The sequence below is a fragment of the Artemia franciscana genome, chromosome 16 (assembly GCF_032884065.1).
Source record: "Artemia franciscana chromosome 16, ASM3288406v1, whole genome shotgun sequence".
NCBI classification, from domain to species: domain Eukaryota; kingdom Metazoa; phylum Arthropoda; class Branchiopoda; order Anostraca; family Artemiidae; genus Artemia; species Artemia franciscana.
Genome location: NC_088878.1, coordinates 9584000 through 9609831, shown reverse-complemented (window position 1 = coordinate 9609831; position 25832 = coordinate 9584000). Strand labels below are relative to the sequence as shown.

General features: G+C 34.1%; 1 protein-coding gene across 2 annotated transcripts in view; it reads right to left on the bottom strand.

The window, feature by feature from the left end:
• Window positions 1-25832, bottom strand: part of LOC136037034 (uncharacterized) — a 65288-nt gene that overhangs the window by 12645 nt on the left and 26811 nt on the right. For both annotated transcript variants that reach the window (XM_065719451.1, XM_065719450.1), the window contains exon 2: window positions 5740-6060. In XM_065719451.1, coding sequence (XP_065575523.1) covers window positions 5740-6060 — 321 coding nt within the window. The remainder of the gene's footprint in view (window positions 1-5739; window positions 6061-25832) is intronic.

The following is a 25832-nucleotide window of genomic DNA, read 5'->3' as shown; positions in this document are numbered from 1 at the left end:
GCTGAAAGGAGCACTACCAGGTAACATTGCTCACGGTTCAGAAACTGCATCAGGTTGGATGTGCAATGAACTATTTCTTGTTTGGATGTACCATTTTATCAGTCAGGCAAGACCAAGCAAAGCTAATCCAGTGCTTCTGATTCTTGACAATCACATTAGTCGTTACAGTAGTGAATCGCTTGAGTTAGCGAAAGAGAATGGAGTTGTCATGCTGACAGTGCCTCAACACACAACGCATAAGTTGCAACCACTTGACAGGTCAGTTATGTATCCTTGAAGGCATTCTACAACAGGGAATCTGGGACTTTTATGACACAGCACAAATGCAAGACTATTTCCATGTACAATGTATCCGAGCTTTGCGGAAAGGCGTATCCCAAAGCAATGACTCCAGAAAACATAATAAGCGGTTTTCGTAGCACTGGGATTTTCCCTTTCGATCCCAATGTTTTCAAAGATCACGAGTATCTCAGCTCATATGTCTCTGATCGACCATATCCTTTTGACCAGGATGTCTTAGTACTTCCATCACCAGTTTCTGGTTCACGTAAAAATGATGCGGCTAGCCAGTTTACTGACTGTGACATCGCTGCCCAATCTCTATTGGACTTACCTTCAGATGTAGACCTATTGGCTGACAAAAGCTTCTCTGAACTAGCTGACATCTCTCCATTCCCAAAAGGTTCTCCGAGAAAACAAATCAGACGTGCAGTGAAAAAAAATCTACCGAAATCTTGACAGACACCCCAGTGAAGGAAAGAATCCGTCAGGAAGAAGAACTGAAAGCTGACAGGAAGAAGAAGAAAGAACAGAAAAAGGGCCAGGGAAAGGAGAATGCAAAGAAAGCCAAATTACAAGAAGCAAGCAAGCAACTATTTCTTGAGAGTGAGAGTGAATCCGATTATGTTGAGATGGAGTTTGATGATGATAGTGACAACAGTCTGAATCTAGGAAAAGATGAAGAGGATTTGGGAAGCACGCCAATAGAATTGGGTGACTTTATCTTAGTTGGTCTTGCAGGTAAAAAGATTGGCAAGCATTTTTATGCTGCGAAACTTTTAAAGGAATATCCAGATGAGCTTGGTGTTAAATTCTTGAAGTGTGTAGAAATGAGCAAGTTCGTGCTGACTGAAGAGGAATCTTGCGTCTTGAAGTCCGAGGTTGTAACCAGATTAGGAAAAACCTCAATATGAGATGGAACTTCAAGACTTGCTGAACGGCTGAAGTTTGGTGTGGACCTTTCAGTACAAGATGGGTTAAGTGAATTATGCTATACCTAATTCCTTTTGTAGCTGAGTGACAAATAAATATCTGAAATAACTATACATTAACATCTATTCTAACGCTACATTTATAGCAATAGATGCTTTAATAACCATGATGCAAGATGGTGGCGAACGTGGGCTAATGTGTGGCGAACGTGAACCAGGATGGCCCAGGTTAGCCATCTTTGGAGAATCTCACTGTGGCTCTTTTTTTCGCTGCATCGAAAAAGATTGACTGCTGGGGATTTTTTTCCTAGATACCCCATAGATAAGACTATATTCCAGGATTTTCAGAATTATTTTAAGTCAAAAACTGTGGTTACAATAAATAAAGAACGAAAAAAGTGGCGAATGTGGGCCGGTCTCCCCTATAGGATTTCCCATTATAACTTGTATTGCTCTTTTTTGAATACATTCAATTTTCGAACATCAACCTTTGGTCAACCTAGGGTGCTAGACAGGGTAAGCATATTCAAGACAGGGCCTCATATAAGAAAAATAATTATTTTAAGGTTCTGGATTCATAGAGAGAACTGATTGAGAAGAGAAATAGATTTAAAGGGAAAAAATTTAAATAATTGGGAAGTATGAAACATCCATTTAAAGTCATGGTCCAACTGCACACGAAACGGTGTAACCGTATTTAATTTTGGTATTCAAAAGTCCTTATCAATAGGGGGTATATTTAAAAAAAAGGAAAATAGCATGAAACTGCTTTTGGGTATGCTTAAGTAGAGTTGAACATTATCAATATCATTCTTTGAACTGCAAATGAGTGAGTCCAGTGTAAATCCAGTGTAAATCATCAGAGAATTTAAAAGAGTAGTCAAAAAATGGTAAGACATTATTAAAAATAATAAAAAATGCTAAAGAACCTAATATAGTCCCTTGAGACGCTCAATACACAATCGAGAAAAAACCCGTTGATTTAGGGACTTAGGGAGGACTAACCATTGTTCACGATCAGAGAAAAAACTAGCTACCATACGTAAAACAAAATTTGTGGCACCTAAAGCCCTTGCATTATAAATAACTGTTTGATGATCCAAATTGTCGAAGGCTTTGCTAATATCACCGAAAACAGCGTCAACGTAGAAGCTATTTAACCCAAAATGTTTGAAATCAGGGTTCCGTATACAAATTAATAAATTTGTGGTGCAATGATTCGGCCTAAAGCCAGACTGATTTGGATTGATTATATCTTAAATATCGTCAGAAAATAATTGTAAATAAAACTTTCAATTTAAAAAAAAACCAGAGGTTTTTGATATTGGTCTTAAGTCAGAGGTAGCTTTTGGGGTCTTAGTTTTTTTGGTATGTGTTATGTATTAGCTCGTTTAAAACACACTGGAAAAATACCATCTACAAAACATCGGTTAAAAATAGCAGTTAGAGGTACACTTAAATACTGGGCAAAATCCACAATCATTTTGGTAGGGATATCACTTGGGTATACAGACTTATTTGTGTCAGGATTTTCGAATTAAAGTTGGGTCGGATGTATATCATTCACAGGAATGTCACTGGCTGAACTGTTGGCCATCATACGTTGGATTGGCGGGTGAATATTAAAAATTGAGGCAAAATGATCATCCATGATATCCCCACTCACTGGGTCACCATTACTATTTAGTAATAAAAACTTCGAAGAGACCTTTCCCATGAGATATTGAAAACTTTTGTTGAATTTCTTAGGGTCAGAATACAATAACTTATTCAGCACGTGAGTACCACGATCCTTTCCACGGTCTACCACGGTCTACGGATTTCAATAGCAATAACGTTTCGAATTTTCCGAGATTCTTGGAAAATCCTTCCTTAAAGAGTCTACCGCATTCATTTACATTAGCAATTTGTTTTAGTTATCCATGGTTTGCAGTTAGATTCGTGAAAAAAATTTCAGTGGAAAGGTGTGACAGTATAACTAAAAAGTCTAGCTGAAGACTCAAAAGCCTTTCATAACCATTGGTAAGATGAAAGATGTTGACCAAAGATTTGGAGCTAAGTTTTACTTTGAAATGGGCAACCTTCTCGTCAGTAATGAGTCTATAAAAATATCTGATAAATTAATTTGGGGAAAGGATGATAAAAGGGTCCAAAAGACGCACAGATGGTCACTTGCCACTAATAGAGGGGCCTTGTTGGAATCACAATAGTAACCTTCAATGCTGGCAAAAATAAAACCAAGGGATTTTATCACCACGTGTAGGTGACTTGACCACTTTTTCAAGACTAAGAGTGGAGCTAAGGCAATTATGGTTTTGCTCATTGAAGTCACCACACATTATAATTGCAGCATAAGGATACTTGCAGAGAAATTTGTCAGTAAAAAGTTGCAGATATGCCTTCAGCTCTCTCTTAAATTCACTACGTGGAGGGTAATAAATAGCACAAAAAATCATGAAAGATATTTCTTTTGGGAGGTTTTTGGGTCTGGTCCAGAACCATGAAATTTGAGGCACAAAGTCTTTGAGTGCCATTAGAATGATTCACCGCTTTAAAACGCATTTTAGATATGAGGATTTACAATCAAATGACCTTTTTCCAATTCTACGGTCCCCTGTTCTACACAGTCAATCCAATTATATTCTAAAAAGCTAATTTTTCCGTTGTTCTATATATTTTTTCCTTTTTTTGGCTCTGAGGATAGCCTGTGAACATTGATTCCAAATATCCGCCATTACTTTGGCTATCATTACCCCTATCATGTTGCTTTCTAGTTCAAGGTCTTACATCTTCCCACTAAGAGTTCCGTATCTGAGAACTTGTAGAGAGGGGAGTTGTGTGTTCACCCCTTAAAACTTGCGATAAATACACATTATAGCAATTTCAAATAACTGTTAAGTTGAATCTGATTGACGTTACTAGTTTTATAATAGTGTTACAGGTGTATAGAGAAATATCTAAAACTACACGATGTTTAAAACTCATTTCTAAGTTTCGGCTATTAAGGGGCGTGGTGTTACCCTTTGATAGGTTGCATCCATCACTGTAACTATAATTAAATGTATTTTCAGTCACACATTAAAAGGCAGTTAAAATAAATAGGCCAAAGAGCATTCAAAACTGTAGAGGATTTAAAACTATGGTGATACAAAATTCGCCCGTAAAGGATTTAATGCAGGTACCGTAGTAAATATTGACTATCTCTTGGTTGGATAATGCAAAGCATAGAGACCTGAAACGTTTACCATCCTATACATTTTACAGCTACTCGGACACCTCGTTTTAATTTCACATAAGTACTTAAACAAAAATTTCTAAGAAAGGGTCAATTTAACTACTCCTAAGACTGTTTTGTGGTATTCTAAAGAAACAAATCAAACGGAGGCAATTCTTCTCTCTTTTTTGCCTATTTATGCAATCTTTTGTAAGAGGGTTTAAGGAGCCTCTAGAACGGGAAATTTCCAAAACTAAAGACTAAAATACAATAATACCATTACAATCAAGCTGTCTCCCGGTCCAAGTGCTGAACGATAGGTAATTTTTGATCATACACTAATGTACTGGTTTTGTTAACGCTGGTCAGCGGAATTAGCTGAAGTAACAAGCCCCATCAAGAGCAAGAAGTGTAATCGGCTGGGTTTGTTCTGTTTAACAAAGGTGTTTTGTAGTCAACAAATCAGATCCTTTTATTTTTAGTTCCTCATTTTGGCATTGTATTAGTGAACCCTCTTATATAAGTCAGGTGGCAAACATCTCTTATCATTTATGTTTCGGTTGAATTCCATTTTTATGGCCCGATAAAATTTACAAGATACAACAATAGGGCCCGAACCACCAAGAAGCTTATTTACGAAAGGAAAGGTCATGAATTTTCAAAAACAGAAAAAAACACGGAAAAGGCGGCGATCATGATAGAAAAACAACAACTCTAACATTCCAATTCAGGAGGTTATAAAAAGACGCAAAACTTTGTATTCACCGCAAAAATCATGGTTCCGGATGTTTTTTAGTTTCTTAATTCTACATGAAGCTAGAGCTGTTGATACGTTCAACCGAATTAGCCGGCAGTGAATAAAAGCAATGCTCAGTTACATCTGTTTAAAACTTGCTAAGTTTTATGACTGATCGCTGTTTTTCATTGATTTACTGCCCAACTTAAATTGTAAAGGCGAGACATTTAAACAGATAGAACTTAATTTGAAAAAAAAAGATCATTTTGTCAAAAACTTGCTTACCAAAATCATTTTCATGTATCTTCTGCTGTATTCGTCATACAGATGTCAAAACCGTTATTCGAAAATTCCACAATTTCCATTAAAAAAATAACGACGCCTTGAACTTTCCCCTTGAGTGGTTAATCATAAAATTATATTTTACTCGGCCCTTCTTACAATATTACCCATGAAGTACATTATTTGTGACGTTCTAGTACGTAGTGTTTTTTTTTTCAGCCATAACTTCAAGATTATACTTTGGCTCAAGCAACACAAACTTGATTAGATATTATTTTGTCTTGAAGTTTAATTACCTGCTAGGATAGCTGCACCATGTTGTGGGTGGTCCCTCATGACATGAAATGACCTATTGAAGTTAAGCCATTCTTCAACTGCACTAACCTCTCTCTTTAATATTATCGAATCTGAGTCCCTTGACAAGAACACGCTGACGTAATCGTCCAAAAGAGGCAGAAATCGCCAAACTCGTGGATTAATCCAACTTAAATCAATGTGACTAGCTGGCAAATCAGTCCCAGCAAACGGTAGTGCCATAACATTGCATAATCTTACATTAGAAAGACCTGCCACAACATGTTGAATATTAGGATGATAATAAATGCGTACCTCCCAGCCTGAAACGAAAAATCAGAGCTTTTCTTATAATTTGTCAATATTTGACACTGTTTTATAAGTTAGATGGTTACTGCAAATTTATTGTTGATATTTTTAATTTTTCGGGGAACTGAAGCTTTTAAGAGGAAAGCTCTGCTCAAAAAGAATTAGCCACATTTTAAGTTGAAATTAAAGTAGAATATACAGCCTTGATAACGTGTGAAATTCTAAAACCATTTTCAAAAAAATGTTTCAGAACAATAGATGAAAAATTAAAATTGAAATAAAATTCATTTTCTTATCGGTTAGAAAGTACTGTCATCTTGTCTTTACAAGCTATTTATGCTTATGACTAAGGTTGGGTTTGGTAGGACAGAGGAATGGTATCACATTTTACTCCAGGAATTTTATAATTCTTTCAATTCTATTGATTTGGAAGCTTAACCTACGATCCTTTTTAAATTCTGATGTCAGAATAATAGCATCCCCTCCATGGTTTTGATGATATCTCTATCCCTTTGAATCCCAGTTCCGACACTTTTTAAAACGTTTTTTCAAGACGCAGGTGTCTCTTACGTAATAAAGAATGTCTTCTAAAAGATACAGGTATCATTTACACAATAGGGCATGTTTCCTAAAAGAAGTATGTGCATGATGTGTAATAGGGAATGTTTTCTAATCAGGTTTGAATTACCTAGTAGTGTTTAAAAACCTGCAGGGAATTTTAGAAATCATGAATCATGATTGAGAAATCATGATTTCCTTGGTTTTTACATAATGGGGTTTTGGTTTTACATAATAGTGTATTTTCTCTCTTAAAAACCTACGACAGGCAGGAGCCTTGAGGAGCCTGCCAAATCAGAATTTCTTTGATTGTTTTTTAAACAAGAGATAAGAGCTCATATGGCATTTGTGACGAGGCATGAAGAGCTAAGAGCCAAGAGATCATATGGTATGAGCTCTAACAAAATTCTATGAATCAATAGATTAATTTAAAAGGAAAATAAGAGGCTTAATGCCAGTCAGGATTTAAAATAAGAGCTCTGAGTCACGATGTCATTCTAAATATCAAAATTCATTAAGAGCCGATCACCCAATTGTATGTTATAAATACCTAATTTTTTTCTAATTTTTCCTCCCCCTTTAGCCCCCCAGATGGTCGAATCTGGGAAAAAGACTTTATCAAGTCAACTTGTGCAGCTCCCTGACACGCCTACAAATTTCCATCGTCCTAGCACGTCCAGAAGCACCAAACACGCCAAATCACTGAACCCCTCCCTCCAATTCCCCCAAAGAGAGCAAATCCATTACGGTTCCGTCAATCACGTATCAAGGACATTTGCTTATTCTATCCACCAAACTTCATCCCGATTCCTCCACTCAAAGTGTTTTCCAGGATTTCCCCCTCCAACTCCCCCAATGTAAAAAATTCTGGTCGGGATTTGAAATAAGAGCTCTGAGACATGAATTCCTTCTAAATATCAAATTTCATTAAGATCCGATCACCTATTTGTAAGATAAAAATACCCCAATTTTCACGTTTTCCAAGAATTTCGGTTTCCCCCTCCAATCCCCCCAGTGTCACAGGATCTGGTCGGAATTTAAAATTAGAGCTTTAAAGCACAAGATCCGTCTAAATACCAAATTTCATTAAGATCTGGCCACCCTTTCGTAAGTTACAAATACCTCAATTTTCAAAATTAACCCCCCCCCCCCAACTTCACCAAAGAGAGCAGATCCAGTCCGGTTATGTCAGTCATGTATCTTAGACAGGTCTTTATTCTTCCCATCCAGTTTCATCCTGATCTCACCGCTTTAAGTATTTTATAAGATTTCCGGTCCCCCCCCACTGCCCCCCCCAATTACGCTGGATCCGGTTAAGATTTAAAATAAGAGATCTGAGTTATGAGGTCCTTGAAAATATGAAATTGTATTGAGATCTGATCACCCGTTCGTAAGTAAAAAATACCTCATTTTTTAATTTTTTAGAATTACCACCCCCCCTTCCAACTACCCCAAAGAGAGCGGATCCGTTCCGGTTATGTCTGTCATGTATCTAGGACTTGCGCTTATTTTTCCCACCAAGTTTCATCTCGATCCCTCCACTCTAAGTGTTTTCCAAGATTTTAGGTTTCCCCCTCCCCCCCCCCAATATCACCAGATCCGGTCGGGATTTAAAATAACGGCTCTGAGACACGATATCCTTCCAAACATCAAATTCCATTAAGATCTGATCAACCGTTCGTAAGTTAAAAATACTTCAATTTTTCTACTGTTTCCGAATTAACGGGACCCCCACTCCCCTCCCCCAGATGGTCAAATCAGGAAAACGACTATTTCTAGTTTAATCTGGTCCGGTCCCTGATACGCCTGCCAAATTTCATCGTCCTAGCTTACCTGGAAGTGCCTAAAGTAGCAAAACCGGGACCGACAGACAGACCGACAGACCGAGAGACCGACAGAATTTGCGATTGCTATATGTCACTTGATTAATACCAAGTGCCATAAAATCCTAAGAGTGTAGGGAAAAATCTAAGAGACCTCGCAAAATCCAGATTTCCTTGATTGTTACGTAATAGGAATTAATAGAGACTGCTAGTCAAGCGGAGAAGTCCCGATTGTAAAAAAAATATCATGGTCTAGTATTTACAAGCGAGGGTGACGCAATCGTGCATGACTTGTTCGGTTTGCTTGAGTATTAGAAAATAGTTTCGTGTGTCAAAATTGAGGATACTATCGTCTATTAATGGATGCTTTTACTCTATTGGATACTGAAGGCGGTAGTAAAGTTGAAATGAAGCCTTTAGTACAAAATGTAGCGTTAGAAATTTCAATGAATTGGACAAAATATTTTAGCGATATGCAATATTATGAAGCAAATTCAAGTCGAAAGAGCAGTTATACTTTGCAGCAAAGGGGAATTTAATGCATATATCAAGATTATAAGAAAGATTAAATGCATTTGTGAAATATATTGAAGACAGTGATCTTAATCAGTCTATAAAAAAGGAGTATGTTCGTAACTAGCGAGAAAGAACCATTGTTAGTCTACAATCGGTAGTGAAGGTGTCAGAATTATGAATGACTGGACTTAAGAACCGAAAAGTCATACAGAATCTTGTGACTTTGGACAAACGTTTGACTCTAGATGATAATTTTCTACTAGTATCTCTTCTAAGGAAAATATTTTCTAAGAAAATGCTTAATAATATAATGAGAAATGAGTCTTCATCTTTGGACTATTGCATGAAACTTTTACGTCGTAGCCCAGATGCATTTACTCTATTTATTGATACTATTTATTGAACGAAAACAAAAGGATATTGTGAATATACTTTTAACCACTACCTAGATGGCCATTTTACAAGGCGACAACAAATAAGTGGAAAATCTTCTCTACACAAGTTTTGTGACGTCACTCGATTACTCCTCCTCCTAAAAGACATTCCTTTCATTAATCCTGAGTCAGTTTGTTTTTTAGCAATGAAGCAGTTAAAATTGAAAATGTTTTACATATGTCCATTATGTTTGTATACATTGAGCAGATGGTCATTCTCTGAGATTTGTACTATTATTTAGGGTCATAATAAAAAGTATAGATTATACAATTCATGTAAATTGCATAAATTATACGCAATACAAATTAAAGATTGTAATTCCTGTCTTGAAGATGTTTGTGATCCCAGCACTAGAGGTTTCCTATGCTCCAATTGTCACTACGATAAATGTAATTAATGGGAAAATACTTACCCTGGCGTGATTGCAAAATCCCTAAACGTGATTACAGTTTATTTTTAAGAGACTGGTATCGTCGTGGTTTTAAACTGTTTTGGAAGGAAGAGCCCGGTCTACGTGGAATTGTAGGAACAATAAAATAGTCTTTGTTTCTACGACGTCACTGTGAAGATACCGACTACTATGACTATAAACCAATTGATTTGCATTTGGCCGTTACCGAAAGTGATTCATTATATGAGAAATTCTTGTGTAACATTGCTTTAAAAAAGCAAATTGAAACACTGAATTCTATAATATGAGTTTTACATTAAGATATAATAAAAATGAAGTTACATTATATTAGAGAAAATATGACCCTGACTTTGCATGCCAAGATGAACACAAGTTGAATCCTAATGAGCTGCCGTTACTTATTGTTACCGACAATTACCTATACAAGGAAGAAAAAATCTGAAGGACACAGAGTTTTGTACATACAAGTTTTATTAATAAACGAATTCACAAACTTTTTTAAAGCATGTCAATCTTAGGGTACTAAAATTTATATTATACAGATAGGAAAAAGTATTTTCAACTAGAAAATCGTTCCATCGAAGAATATCACCATAAATGCTAAGAGATTCCCTATAAGTATATCTGCAACATCGAAAGATAAAATATAGTAGAGCAAGGAAACCATAGGTTTCAATTGTTAAATTTTGTACTCGCTTCCAATTTTGAATGATACATTTTCCACTATGCTCAAGATATTTTTTTTGATGTGAGGCGTGTAGAATCCATAGCCACAAGACGATCAAAAAATTCAATATTCTTCGCTGTTTGAAAGGTCCATAGCCAATGCCCCATCTTTACAGTTGATGGTCTACTGTTAACAAATCATAAAGCTATTGTTATCATTTTGAATATGCTCGAGTAAATCGAAGGATATGCAAAAGGATTAGTATTTGGACATGTAGGGATTGAAATTGACTACATTGATTATTTGATTTCTGTGCATTGTGTCAAGTCTAATAGAACACTGCCATCAGGGATAATTTCCCAGTAAGCTCCAAATAGATCTGGTGAGATTGATGCAATACTGTCCTCCAATGGTTCTGCAAAGGTACACTTTAAATATACCGTGCCCATTCGAACAATACTAACATCTTGAGTACCGGACAAATCCAATACAATGATACCATGAAATTTTGTAAACACTTCTTAGGTTATACCATTTTTATATAATTGTGAATCTCAAATTATAGATTAAATAGTCAACAGGGCCCTGTAGGATTTATCAAAAGATAAATTGTAGAGTGGAATTCCATTTACTTAATATAAAAGGAGTGAAAGTCCAAATATTTCAAATCTGTGTGAGAATGAGTCCTTGATCCTATGGTACTAGCAATGTTTACGAATGCCAAAGCAAGTTTTGAAGGAATTTAACCATTGATAAATGACGAGTCGGTGTATACGTGTGTACCTGTACCAATATGTCGTCGCTTCGTGAATATACGTGGAATGAGAAATTTGATATTATTTCCGCTAGCCCTGAATTTGTCAATTGCCACAGTAATAAGGTATTTTTTAAAAGTGAATTTTTTGTAGAAGTAAAATGTTTTTTTACGATTAGCAAGTTTTTCTTAATAATAAATGCATTTGATAATATTAAATATTTATTTATTAATGGTAACAAGTTTTCCTTAATACTAACAAGTTTTTTCTCATGATAGAAAAACAAATTTCTTAAGAGTAACTAATTTGTCTCTTAATAGTAACATGTTTTTCATAATACTAAAAAGTTTTCTTTATAACAGTATAAAGTTTTTTCATAATAATAAGAAGTTTTTTTTTAATACTAACAAATTTTTTCTAATAGTAATAAGGTTTTTATTAATGGCAACAATTTTTTCCTATTCCTAGCAAATTTTTTCTTAGAGGCAACAAGTTTCTTCTTAGTCCTAACAAGTCTTCTTCTGATTATTAACAAGTTTTTTTACTAATAGCAACACGTTTTTTTAAGATTAGCAAGATTTCGATAATAATAAAAACTTTACTATTAGAAGTAAAAAGTTTTTCTTAATACTGACAAATTTTTTCTAAGATTAGCAAGTTTTTTTTCGATAATGGGAAAAGTTTATTTTTAGTGGCAACAAGTTTTTCTAAATACTAACAATTTTTTTCTATATAGTAACGAGCAATATTAACATTTTGTTCTTGATAAAAACGTTCTTTCTTAATAGAAAAAAGTTTGTTATTAATACAAATAAGTCTTTTTTATAAAATTAATGCTTTTTCATAATAGTAACAAGTTTGTCTCTTAATAGTAACATGTTTTTCACAAAGCCAAAAAAAAATTTATAACAGTCCTAAGTTTTCTTATAATAATAAAAGTTTTTTCTTAATGTTAACCAGTTTTTCTTAATACTAAACATTTTTTTTCTAGAAGTTATAGGGTTTTTCTTAATAGTTTTATCTTAAAACTAAAAAAAATTTCTTAAGAGTAACAACTTTTTCTTAATACTAACAAGTTTTTTGCTGAACAGTAGCAACTTTATCCTAATAGAAACAAGTTTTTTTTAGATTAGCAAGATTTCGATAATAGTAACAAGTATTTCACTTAGAAGTCACATGTTTTTCATAATGTTAAAAGGTTTTTCTGAATAGTAACAAGTTTTTTTCTCAATTACAACATGTTTTTCTTAATACTAAGAATTTTTTTCTGGTTTAGCGTATTTATCCATAATAGTAACGAGTTTGTCTCTTAATAATAACAAGGTTTTTTTGCTAATTGTTTTTAATTAGCAAGTTTCCTCGACAATAGTAAAAGTTTTTCTTAATGGTAACAAGTTCTTTTCAATACTAACAATTTTTTCTAATAGTAACGATTCGTAATTACATTTTTTTCTTGATAAAAATATTTATTCTTAATAGCAACAAGTTTTTTTCATAACAGTAATAAGTTTTTTTCCTTAATAGTAATAAGTTTGTCTCTAAATAGTAACATGCTTTTCATAATGCCAAAAAGTGTTTTATAAGATTAGCAAGTTTGTTCATAATTGTAAAAGTTTTTTTTTAATTGCAACAATTATATTTTAAGACTAACAAATTTTTCTTGCAGTGACAGGGGTTTTCTAAATAGTATGAATTTTTTCTTAATACTAGTTCAATTTTTGTTACAAGTAACAAGTTTTGTCTTAATACTTACAGGTTTATTCTTAATAGTAACAAGTTTTTCCCTCAAAGCAACAAATTTTTCTTAGATTGACAAGATTTCGACAATAGTAACAAATTTTTCTCTTAATAGTAACAAGTTTTTCTTAATACTAACAAATCTTTTTAAAATTAGCAAGTTTTTTTCGATAATAGTGAAAGTTCTTCTTAATATTAACAAAAATCTTTTAAACATTAGTAAGTTTTTCGATAAAAGTATTTTTTTCTTAATGCTAAAAAGTTTTTTTTCTTAGTAGTAACAAGGTTTTTCATTAATACTAACAAGTTTTTTTCATAATGATAGTAAGTTTTTTTCGTAGTACTTATATGTTTTATCTTAAAACTAACAAGTCTTTTCTTAATACTAAAGGCTTTTAAATTTATCAAGATTATCTTCAAAATGCTCTGTTGGTGAAACAGCGAGTACAGTTGGTGTCAATTTATTGGGTTTAGTCATCTAAAGAATACTGTTTAAAAGTACCGCGATCACTGGCAGTAACAATGAAAAAAACGACCACCAGCTTGAAAATTTCGTTTCATTTCAAAATATTTTCCTTTATTTTTGTAAGCTAGGGAACGTACAAGTGAACGATGTTGCTTTGTCTGTTTCATAACTACTGCTGGTAGTTGAGCATTGCCTCCAGTTAAACTTAAACAAATCTCAAATAGGAGACTAATGAATTCAGTTTCAATACATGTTTGAGTATAGCCTTCCTAGGTCACACTTTTGAATAGCCACACGTAAACCGTCAGGTGTAGTTTGATTTAGATCCAATAGAATGTAACCATAGAGTTTGTTAGTACCTTGATTGTACGACAAAATAAAAATTTAGGTTCACTGGGATATATTTGCTTGTTTAATTTTACAAGACAACTTGAATCATGAACAACCCTAACGATGATATAGAAAGTACAATTCAATGTAGGTGTTCTAAAATATTTACTCTAATGAAAGAGATTATGGAGAACAATGGCCACGAAAATTTTTCCTGATGAGACCAAATGAATGCTTGAATGGATGCAGCTAAATCATTAATAATCAATCATGAGTTTGTTTCAATAATATTACACATGCCAAGTCCCTGTATGAATTTTATGACTTGCACAATAGTCTTTACTTTATTATAGACTCTTGCCACACACTTTAGCAACAAGAGATATTTTTCAAATTTTCTAGAGACATCAAATTACATTTTTGAATTATTTTCGTTAACATTGTAAGTAAGTAAGTAAGTAGTTTGCTGCCCAAAATTCACATGAAATTAAAACAGATTATCACAAATGAAAAAGAAAAGAAAAGGCACACTACGAGACATCACCAAACGTATTTAAACATTATATGCATTAGGAAAACTAGCCAAAGGTTTGCTCTTCCCTTAGCATTCTTAGAAAATTCTCAGTGACACGGTTAAGACAGACTGTTGGATTGGATACACCCTAGTTATGCATGATACAGGAGTTACTCGTCCATGATGGAAGTTTTGAGAAACAAGAATGATATTTTTATTTTATCTTTTTCATATCTACTACAGCCTTCTTATATCTATAACTCCTTTTAGTGGATGAATTTAATGTTCTGTGCTATAAATTTCGAGTTAGCAAGCTTTTGTTTTGAGAAACGAGGATGTATATGTTTAAAATGCATCTGGTATCCTTAGCAATGTTAAATCATTGAGAAGAACTTGGCTTTTAGCTTTAAGAAACAAGGATGTTTATGGTTAAAATGCCTCCGAAATCCTTAAAAATTTTACATCATTTTGAGGAACTTAGCTTTTAGTTTTGAGAAACAAGGATGTATACTGTCAAAATGCACCTGATATCGTTATCAATGTTACATTATTTTGAGGAGCTTAGTAGAAACTGGATCATAATAAAAACTGGGACACCCTTGCCTGAGGCAGTAAATACAGGCGGCAGAGGAAGTAGGCTCATTATACGTAAGCTCAAAGGGCCTTACCGGCGTGTGCACAAGTCCAGTGAGTCACAAACCTTCCCTTAGTAACGAGTTAAATGGCAAAGTGATGAAGAACACCATTGTGAGAGGATCCTCTATAGGAGGACAAGTGCGACAGATCTTAAGATCCAGACCTATGGAGGCAGACCTCTGCAAACGACTGCCTCGACACTTCGGGGTAACTGCAAGATTGGAAATCTAGCGGTTAACACTATTCCCACTTGAGAAGTGGTGCTCCACGAGGATATTATAGCCTAGTAAACAAAACAGCATTCACACAGGATATTTAATATTGGATATTTTTTGGTTTTGGTCTGTTTGGGTGAGCGTTTGCGGGCTGAAAGTCCTCTTCTAGCTGATTTATCTACTACGGGCAGCCTCCCCGTAGTAGCATAATATTTATAGCCATTAATATATAATGAGACGGATGTAATAAGCTTAAGAATGTCTGTGACGCTTGTTGACAGCATGGCCAAGTGTTGAAACCATGTTGTGACCAAGATGGGCCCAGGATTGCAAAAAGCCTTTATTCTACTGGAGGTCCCAGGGACTTCTTGCTATCCAGTTCTAGGCTGGTTTAAGTGCTTCAGTGTAGACTTGGGCAGATGCATCGGTGTCCATCCTGCACTGGCACCCAGGACTATTGTTTTTCCTAAGGCCAAAATAATTTCAATGATTTTAAAGGATTTGATAATTGGAACTTTGAAAGTTAAACCGTTAAAAAATGACCATCGTATCGATATTTTGACTTAAAAATTCAGGCGATTAAAACTGAATTTATTAGGAGTTTCAAAAACTCATATCCAATGGGTAGAAAGCAAGAAAATGATGATATAGAATTTGTTTACTCAGGAAGAAAGGATCGGGCACATTCTAATTTCTATATCACCTATATCACCTAATTCTATATCACCTAATTTCTTGCTTTCTACCCATTGGATATGAGTTTTTGAAACTCCTAATAAATTCAGTTTTAATTGCCTGAATTTGTAAGTCAAAATATCGATACGATGGTCATTTTTTAACGGTTTAACTTTCAAAGTTCCAATTATCAAATCCTTTAAAATCATTGAAATTATTTTGGCCTTAGGAAAAACAATAGTCCTGGGTGCCAGTGCAGGATGGACACCGATGCATCTGCCCAAGTCTACCCTAAAGCGCTTAAACCAGCCTAGAACTGGATAGCAAGAAGTCCCTGGGACCTCCAGTAGAATAAAGGCTTTTTGCAATCCTGGGCCCATCTTGGTCACAACATGGTTTCAACACTTGGCCATGCTGTCAACAAGCGTCACAGACATTCTTAAGCTTATTACATCCGTCTCATTATATATTAATGGCTATAAATATTATGCTACTACGGGGAGGCTGCCCGTAGTAGATAAATCAGCTAGAAGAGGACTTTCAGCCCGAAAACGCTCACCCAAACAGACCAAAACCAAAAAATATCAAATATTAAATATCCTGTGTGAATGCTGTTTTGTTTACTAGGCTATAATATCCTCGTGGAGCACCACTTCTCAAGTGGGAATAGTGTTAACCGCTAGATTTCCAATCTTGCAGTTACCCCGAAGTGTCGAGGCAGTCGTTTGCAGAGGTCTGCCTCCATAGGTCTGGATCTTAAGATCTGTCGCACTTGTCCTCCTATAGAGGATCCTCTCACAATGGTGTTCTTCATCACTTTGCCATTTAACTCGTTACTAAGGGAAGGTTTGTGACTCACTGGACTTGTGCACACGCCGGTAAGGCCCTTTGAGCTTACGTATAATGAGCCTACTTCCTCTGCCGCCTGTATTTACTGCCTCAGGCAAGGGTGTCCCAGTTTTTATTATGATCCAGTTTCTACTAAGCTCCTCAAAATAATGTAACATTGATAACGATATCAGGTGCATTTTGACAGTATACATCCTTGTTTCTCAAAACTAAAAGCTAAGTTCCTCAAAATGATGTAAAATTTTTAAGGATTTCGGAGGCATTTTAACCATAAACATCCTTGTTTCTTAAAGCTAAAAGCCAAGTTCCTCTCAATGATTTAACATTGCTAAGGATACCAGATGCATTTTAAACATATACATCCTCGTTTCTCAAAACAAAAGCTTGCTAACTCGAAATTTATAGCACAGAACATTAAATTCATCCACTAAAAGGAGTTATAGATATAAGAAGGCTGTAGTAGATATGACAAAGATAAAATAAAAATATCATTCTTGTTTCTCAAAACTTCCATCATGGACGAGTAACTCCTGTATCATGCATAACTAGGGTGTATCCAATCCAACAGTCTGTCTTAACCGTGTCACTGAGAATTTTCTAAGAATGCTAAGGGAAGAGCAAACCTTTGGCTAGTTTTCCTAATGCATATAATGTTTAAATACGTTTGGTGATGTCTCGTAGTGTGCCTTTTCTTTTCTTTTTCATTTGTGATAATCTGTTTTAATTTCATGTGAATTTTGGGCAGCAAACTACTTACTTACTTACTTACAATGTTAACGAAAATGATTCAAAAATATAATTTGATGTCTCTAGAAAATTTGAAAAATATCTCTTGTTGCTAAAGTGTGTGGCAAGAGTCTATAATAAAGTAAAGACTATTGTGCAAGTCATAAAATTCATACAGGGACTTGGTATGTGTAATATTATTGAAACAAACTCATGATTGATTATTAATGATTTAGCTGCATCCATTGAAGCATTCATTTGGTCTCATCAGGAAAAATTTTCGTGGCCATTGTTCTCCATAATCTCTTTCATTAGAGTAAATATTTTAGAACACCTACATTGAATTGTACTTTCTATATCATCGTTAGGGTTGTTCATGATTCAAGTTGTCTTGTAAAATTAAACAGGCAAATATATCCCAGTGAACCTAAATTTTTATTTTGTCGTACAATCAAGGTACTAACAAACTCTATGGTTACATTCTATTGGATCTAAATCAAACTACACCTGACGGTTTACGTGTGGCTATTCAAAAGTGTGACCTAGGAAGGCTATACTCAAACTTGTATTGAAAATGAATTCATTAGTCTCCTATTTGAGATTTGTTTAAGTTTAACTGGAGGCAATGCTCAACTGCCAGCAGTAGTTATGAAACAGACAAAGCAACATCGTTCACTTGTACGTTCCCTAGCTTGCAAAAAGAAAGGAAAATATTTTGAAATAAAACAAAATTTTCAAGCTGGTGGTCGTTTTTTTCATTGTTACTGCCAGTGATCGCGGTACTTTTAAACAGTATTCTTTAGATGACTAAACCCAATAAATTGACACCAACTGTACTCGATGTTTCACCAACAGAGCATTTTGAAGATAATCTTGATAAATTTAAAAGCCTTTAGTATTAAGAAAAGACTTGTTAATTTTAAGATAAAACATATAAGTACTACGAAAAAAACTTACTATCATTATGAAAAAAACTTGTTAGTATTAATGAAAAACCTTGTTACTACTAAGAAAAAAAACTTTTTAGCATTAAGAAAAAAATACTTTTATCGAAAAACTTGCTAATGTTTAAAAGATTTTTGTTAATATTAAGAAGAACTTTCACTATTATCGAAAAAAACTTGCTAATTTTAAAAAGATTTGTTAGTATTAAGAAAAACTTGTTACTATTAAGACAAAAATTTGTTACTATTGTCGAAATCTTGTCAATCTAAGAAAAATTTGTTGCTTTGAGGGAAAAACTTGTTACTATTAAGAATAAACCTGTAAGTATTAAGACAAAACTTGTTACTTGTAACAAAAATTGAACTAGTATTAAGAAAAAATTCATACTATTTAGAAAACCCCTGTCACTGCAAGAAAAATTTGTTAGTCTTAAAATATAATTGTTGCAATTAAAAAAAAACTTTTACAATTATGAACAAACTTGCTAATCATAAAACACTTTTTGGCATTATGAAAAGCATGTTACTATTTAGAGACAAACTTATTACTATTAAGGAAAAAAACTTATTACTGTTATGAAAAAAACTTGTTGCTATTAAGAATAAATATTTTTATCAAGAAAAAAATGTAATTACGAATCGTTACTATTAGAAAAAATTGTTAGTATTGAAAAGAACTTGTTACCATTAAGAAAAACTTTTACTATTGTCGAGGAAACTTGCTAATTAAAAAAAATTAGCAAAAAAACCTTGTTATTATTAAGAGACAAACTCGTTACTATTATGGATAAATACGCTAAACCAGAAAAAAATTCTTAGTATTAAGAAAAACATTTTGTAATTGAGAAAAAAACTTGTTACTATTCAGAAAAACCTATTAACATTATGAAAAACATGTTACTTCTAAGTGAAATACTTGTTACTATTATCGAAATCTTGCTAATCTAAAAAAAACTTGTTTCTATTAGGATAAAGTTGCTACTGTTCAGCAAAAACTTGTTAGTATTAAGAAAAACTTGTTACTCTTAAGAAATTTTTTTTAGTTTTAAGAGAAAACTATTAAGAAAAACCCTATAACTTCTAGAAAAAAATGTTTAGTATTAAGAAAAACTGGTTAACATTAAGAAAAAACTTTTATTATTATAAGAAAACTTAGGACTGTTATAAATTTTTTTTTGGCTTTGTGAAAAACATGTTACTATTAAGAGACAAACTTGTTACTATTATGAAAAAGCATTAATTTTATAAAAAAGACTTATTTGTATTAATAACAAACTTTTTTCTATTAAGAAAGAACGTTTTTATCAAGAACAAAATGTTAATATTGCTCGTTACTATATAGAAAAAAATTGTTAGTATTTAGAAAAACTTGTTGCCACTAAAAATAAACTTTTCCCATTATCGAAAAAACTTGCTAATCTTAGAAAAAATTTGTCAGTATTAAGAAAAACTTTTTACTTCTAATAGTAAAGTTTTTATTATTATCGAAATCTTGCTAATCTTAAAAAAACGTGTTGCTATTAGTAAAAAAACTTGTTAATAATCAGAAGAAGACTTGTTAGGACTAAGAAGAAACTTGTTGCCTCTAAGAAAAAATTTGCTAGGAATAGGAAAAAATTGTTGCCATTAATAAAAACCTTATTACTATTAGAAAAAATTTGTTAGTATTAAAAAAAAACTTCTTATTATTATGAAAAAACTTTATACTGTTATAAAGAAAAACTTTTTAGTATTATGAAAAACATGTTACTATTAAGAGACAAATTAGTTACTCTTAAGAAATTTTTTTTCTATCATGAGAAAAAACTTATTAGTACTAATAAAAAAAAAATGTTGCTATTAGGGAAAATAAATGTTTCTATTGCGCGTTACCATTAGAAAAAACTTGTTAGTATTAAGGAAAACTTGTTACCATTAATAAATAAATATTTAATATTATCAAATGCATTTATTATTAAGAAAAACTTGCTAATCGTAAAAAAACATTTTACTTCTACAAAAAATTCACTTTAAAAAAATACCTTATTACTGTGGCAATTGACAAATTCAGGGCTAGCGGAAATAATATCAAATTTCTCATTCCACGTATATTCACGAAGCGACGACATATTGGTACAGGTACACACGTATACACCGACTCGTCATTTATCAATGGTTAAATTCCTTCAAAACTTGCTTTGGCATTCGTAAACATTGGTAGTACCATAGGATCAAGGACTCATTCTCACACAGATTTGAAATATTTGGACTTTCACTCCTTTTATATTAAGTAAATGGAATTCCACTCTACAATTTATCTTTTGATAAATCCTACAGGGCCCTGTTGACTATTTAATCTATAATTTGAGATTCACAATTATATAAAAATGGTATAACCTAAGAAGTGTTTACAAAATTTCATGGTATCATTGTATTGGATTTGTCCGGTACTCAAGATGTTAGTATTGTTCGAATGGGCACGGTATATTTAAAGTGTACCTTTGCAGAACCATTGGAGGACAGTATTGCATCAATCTCACCAGATCTATTTGGAGCTTACTGGGAAATTATCCCTGATGGCAGTGTTCTATTAGACTTGACACAATGCACAGAAATCAAATAATCAATGTAGTCAATTTCAATCCCTACATGTCCAAATACTAATCCTTTTGCATATCCTTCGATTTACTCGAGCATATTCAAAATAATAACAATAGCTTTATGATTTGTTAACAGTAGACCATCAACTGTAAAGATGGGGCATTGGCTATGGACCTTTCAAACAGCGAAGAATAATGAATTTTTTGATCGTCTTGTGGCTATGGATTCTACACGCCTCACATCAAAAAAATATCTTGAGCATAGTGGAAAATGTATCATTCAAAATTGGAAGCGAGTACAAAATTTAACAATTGAAACCTATGGTTTCCTTGCTCTATTATATTTTATCTTTCGATGTTGCAGATATACTTATAGGGAATCTCTTAGCATTTATGGTGATATTCTTCGATGGAACGATTTTCTAGTTGAAAATACTTTTTCCTATCTGTATAATATAAATTTTAGTACCCTAAGATTGACATGCTTTAAAAAAGTTTTTGAATTCGTTTATTAATAAAACTTGTATGTACAAAACTCTGTGTCCTTCAGATTTTTTCTTCCTTGTATAGGTAATTGTCGGTAACAATAAGTAACGGCAGCTCATTAGGATTCAACTTGTGTTCATCTTGGCATGCAAAGTCAGGGCCATATTTTCTCTAATATAATGTAACTTCATTTTTATTATATCTTATTGTAAAACTCATATTATAGAATTCAGTGTTTAAATTTGCTTTTTTAAAGCAATGTTACACAAGAATTTCTCATATAATGAATCACTTTCGGTAACGGCCAAATGCAAATCAATTGGTTTATAGTCATAGTAGTCGGTATCTTCACAGTGACGTCGTAGAAACAAAGACTATTTTATTGTTCCTACAATTCCACGTAGACCGGGCTCTTCCTTCCAAAACAGTTTAAAACCACGACGATACCAGTCTCTTAAAAATAAACTGAAATCACGTTTAGGGATTTTGCAATCACGCCAGGGTAAGTATTTTCCCATTAATTACATTTATCGTAGTGACAATTGGAGCATAGGAAACCTCTAGTGCTGGGATCACAAACATCTTCAAGACAGGAATTACAATCTTTAATTTGTATTGCGTATAATTTATGCAATTTACATGAATTGTATAATCTATACTTTTTATTATGACCATAAATAATAGTACAAATCTCAGAGAATGACCATCTGCTCAATGTATACAAACATAATGGACATGTGTAAAACATTTTCAATTTTAACTGCTTCATTGCTAAAAAACAAACTGACTCAGGATTAATGAAAGGAATGTCTTTTAGGAGGAGGAGTAATCGAGTGACGTCACAAAACTTGTGTAGAGAAGATTTTCCACTTATTTGTTGTCGCCTTGTAAAATGGCCATCTAGGTAGTGGTTAAAAGTATATTCACAATATCCTTTTGTTTTCGTTCAATAAATAGTATCAATAAATAGAGTAAATGCATCTGGGCTACGACGTAAAAGTTTCATGCAATAGTCCAAAGATGAAGACTCATTTCTCATTATATTATTAAGCATTTTCTTAGAAAATATTTTCCTTAGAAGAGATACTAGTAGAAAATTATCATCTAGAGTCAAACGTTTGTCCAAAGTCAAAAGATTCCGTATGACTTTTCGGTTCTTAAGTCCAGTCATTCATAATTCTGACACCTTCACTACCGATTGTAGACTAACAATGGTTCTTTCTTGCTAGTTACGAACATACTCCTTTTTTATAGACTGATTAAGATCACTGTCTTCAATATATTTCACAAATGCATTTAATCTTTCTTATAATCTTGATATATGCATTAAATTTCCCTTTGCTGCAAAGTATAACTGCTCTTTCGACTTGAATTTGCTTCATAATATTGCATATCGCTAAAATATTTTGTCCAATTCATTGAAATTTCTAACGCTACATTTTGTACTAAAGGCTTCATTTCAACTTTACTACCGCCTTCAGTATCCAATGGAGTAAAAGCATCCATTAATAGACGATAATATCCTCAATTTTGACACACGAAACTATTTTCTAATACTCAAGCAAACCGAACAAGTCATGCACGATTGCGTCACCCTCGCTTGTAAATACTAGACCATGATTTTATTTTACAATCGGGACTTCTCCGCTTGACTAACAGTCTCTATCAATTCCTATTACGTAACAATCAAGGAAATCTGGATTTTGCGAGGTCTCTTAGATTTTTCCCTACACTCTTAGGATTTTATGGCACTTGGTATTAATCAAGTGACATATAGCAATCGCAAATTCTGTCGGTCTCTCGGTCTGTCGGTCTGTCTGTCGGTCCCGGTTTTGCTACTTTAGGCACTTCCAGGTAAGCTAGGACGATGAAATTTGGCAGGCGTATCAGAGCCCGGACCAGATTAAATTAGAAATAGTCGTTTTCCCGAATTGACCATCTGGGGGAGGGGAGTGTGGGTCCCGTTAATTCGGAAACAGTAGAAAAATTGAAGTATTTTTAACTTACGAACGGTTGATCAGATCTTAATGGAATTTGATGTTTGGAAGGATATCGTGTCTCAGAGCCGTTATTTTAAATCCCGACCGGATCTGGTGATATTGGGGGGGAGGGGGAAACCTAAAATCTTGGAAAACACTTAGAATGGAGGGATCGAGATGAAACTTGGTGGGAAAAATAATCACAAGTCCTACATACATGACAGACATAACCGGAACGGATCCGCTCTCTTTGGGGTAGTTGGAAGGGGGGGTGGTAATTCTAAAAAATTAAAAAATGAGGTATTTTTTACTTACGAACGGGTGATCAGATCTCAATACAATTTCATATTTTCAAGGACCTCATAACTCAGATCTCTTATTTTAAATCTTAACCGGATCCAGCGTAATTGGGGGGGGCAGTGGGGGGGACCGGAAATCTTATAAAATACTTAAAGCGGTGAGATCAGGATGAAACTGGATGGGAAGAATAAAGACCTGTCTAAGATACATGACTGACATAACCGGACTGGATCTGCTCTCTTTGGTGAAGTTGGGGGGGGGGGTTAATTTTGAAAATTGAGGTATTTGTAACTTACGAAAGGGTGGCCAGATCTTAATGAAATTTGGTATTTAGACGGATCTTGTGCTTTAAAGCTCTAATTTTAAATTCCGACCAGATCCTGTGACACTGGGGGGATTGGAGGGGGAAACCGAAATTCTTGGAAAACGTGAAAATTGGGGTATTTTTATCTTACAAATAGGTGATCGGATCTTAATGAAATTTGATATTTAGAAGGAATTCATGTCTCAGAGCTCTTATTTCAAATCCCAACCAGAATTTTTTACATTGGGGGAGTTGGAGGGGGAAATCCTGGAAAACACTTTGAGTGGAGGAATCGGGATGAAGTTTGGTGGATAGAATAAGCAAATGTCCTTGATACGTGATTGACGGAACCGTAATGGATTTGCTCTCTTTGGGGGAATTGGAGGGAGGGGTTCAGTGATTTGGCGTGTTTGGTGCTTCTGGACGTGCTAGGACGATGGAAATTTGTAGGCGTGTCAGGGAGCTGCACAAGTTGACTTGATAAAGTCGTTTTCCCAGATTCGACCATCTGGGGGGCTAAAGGGGGAGGAAAAATTAGAAAAAAATTAGGTATTTATAACATACGATTGGGTGATCGGATCTTAATGAATTTTGATATTTAGAATGACATCGTGACTCAGAGCTCTTATTTTAAATCCTGACTGGCATTAAGCCTCTTATTTTCCTTTTAAATTAATCTATTGATTCATAGAATTTTGTTAGAGCTCATACCATATGATCTCTTGGCTCTTAGCTCTTCATGCCTCGTCACGACTAATGTATTTGTCTGGTATACCATACAACGGTAAAATCTTTGCTAAAGCTCTTCAATCAACAGAATCAAACACTTGCTCATAATCTATAAACTGAGGACCAAAAGTTTTTGGTAACTCAGGCACTTCTCGATTATTAATCTAAGATAGAAAATTTGATCGACACATCCTCTACCTTTTTTTTGAACCGCACTGTTCTCCTCTTAAAACTTTGTCTACAACTTCTTTTAGTCTAAAAAGTATCATATTATTAGATAATGAATAAGGAAGCTCATGATGAATAAGGAAGCTGCTAAGTCTTTTTTAGGCTGGGAGGGCATTAATAAAAAAGGTAAAAAAGATAAAGGATGGGGTAATAGACCCTTAAGGTCCGAACCGGCGGTACTGATCTCCGTCTCAAGGCCCTTGAGCCAGGAAGTGCAATGGGGGGATGAGGGCCAGTCATCCTGTGCTTTTGCACACCCTTCCTGTTTACCTTCCCCAGGTACCCATTTAGAGCTGGGTCGACTCTGGCTGAGCTTACAGTGTCACGCCACTGACCCCCGCCACAAACCAAATAATTGGGTACACTAGGATTCGTACCCTCGTCCTCTCGGACAAAGGATACTAAATCCAGCGCACAAATCCACTCGGCTAGCATCAATAATAGAATACTAATCGCTTATTTTATGACTAAAGAGTTCAGAGCATCAGTTATATTAGTATATGCCACTGTAGAGCCGGCTGACGGAGATACTAGTGACTAATATGAATTTTTCATACAGTTAAAGGAGCAAATAGACAGGTTCCCAAGTAGAAATATAGTGTTTTTATTAGGAGATTTTAACGCCAAGGTTGGTAGAAATAGGGATAGATGTTATCCTAACCTAGGTAAGTTTGGTGTAGGAAACAAAAATAGCAATGGCTACAGACTGTTGCAATTTTGTGGGTATAACAATCTGGTTATAACCTACCCGGTGTTTGGTCATAAAATGGCCCATGAGTTAACATGGTAATAACTTGATGGCAAGACAGCAAACCTTATTGATTATGTTATTGTAAAGTGAAGACTGGCAGGATCAATATAAGATAATTGGGTTAACAGGGGTGTTGTTATTGATGTTAAAAGTAAGGACCAGCATCTGGTAG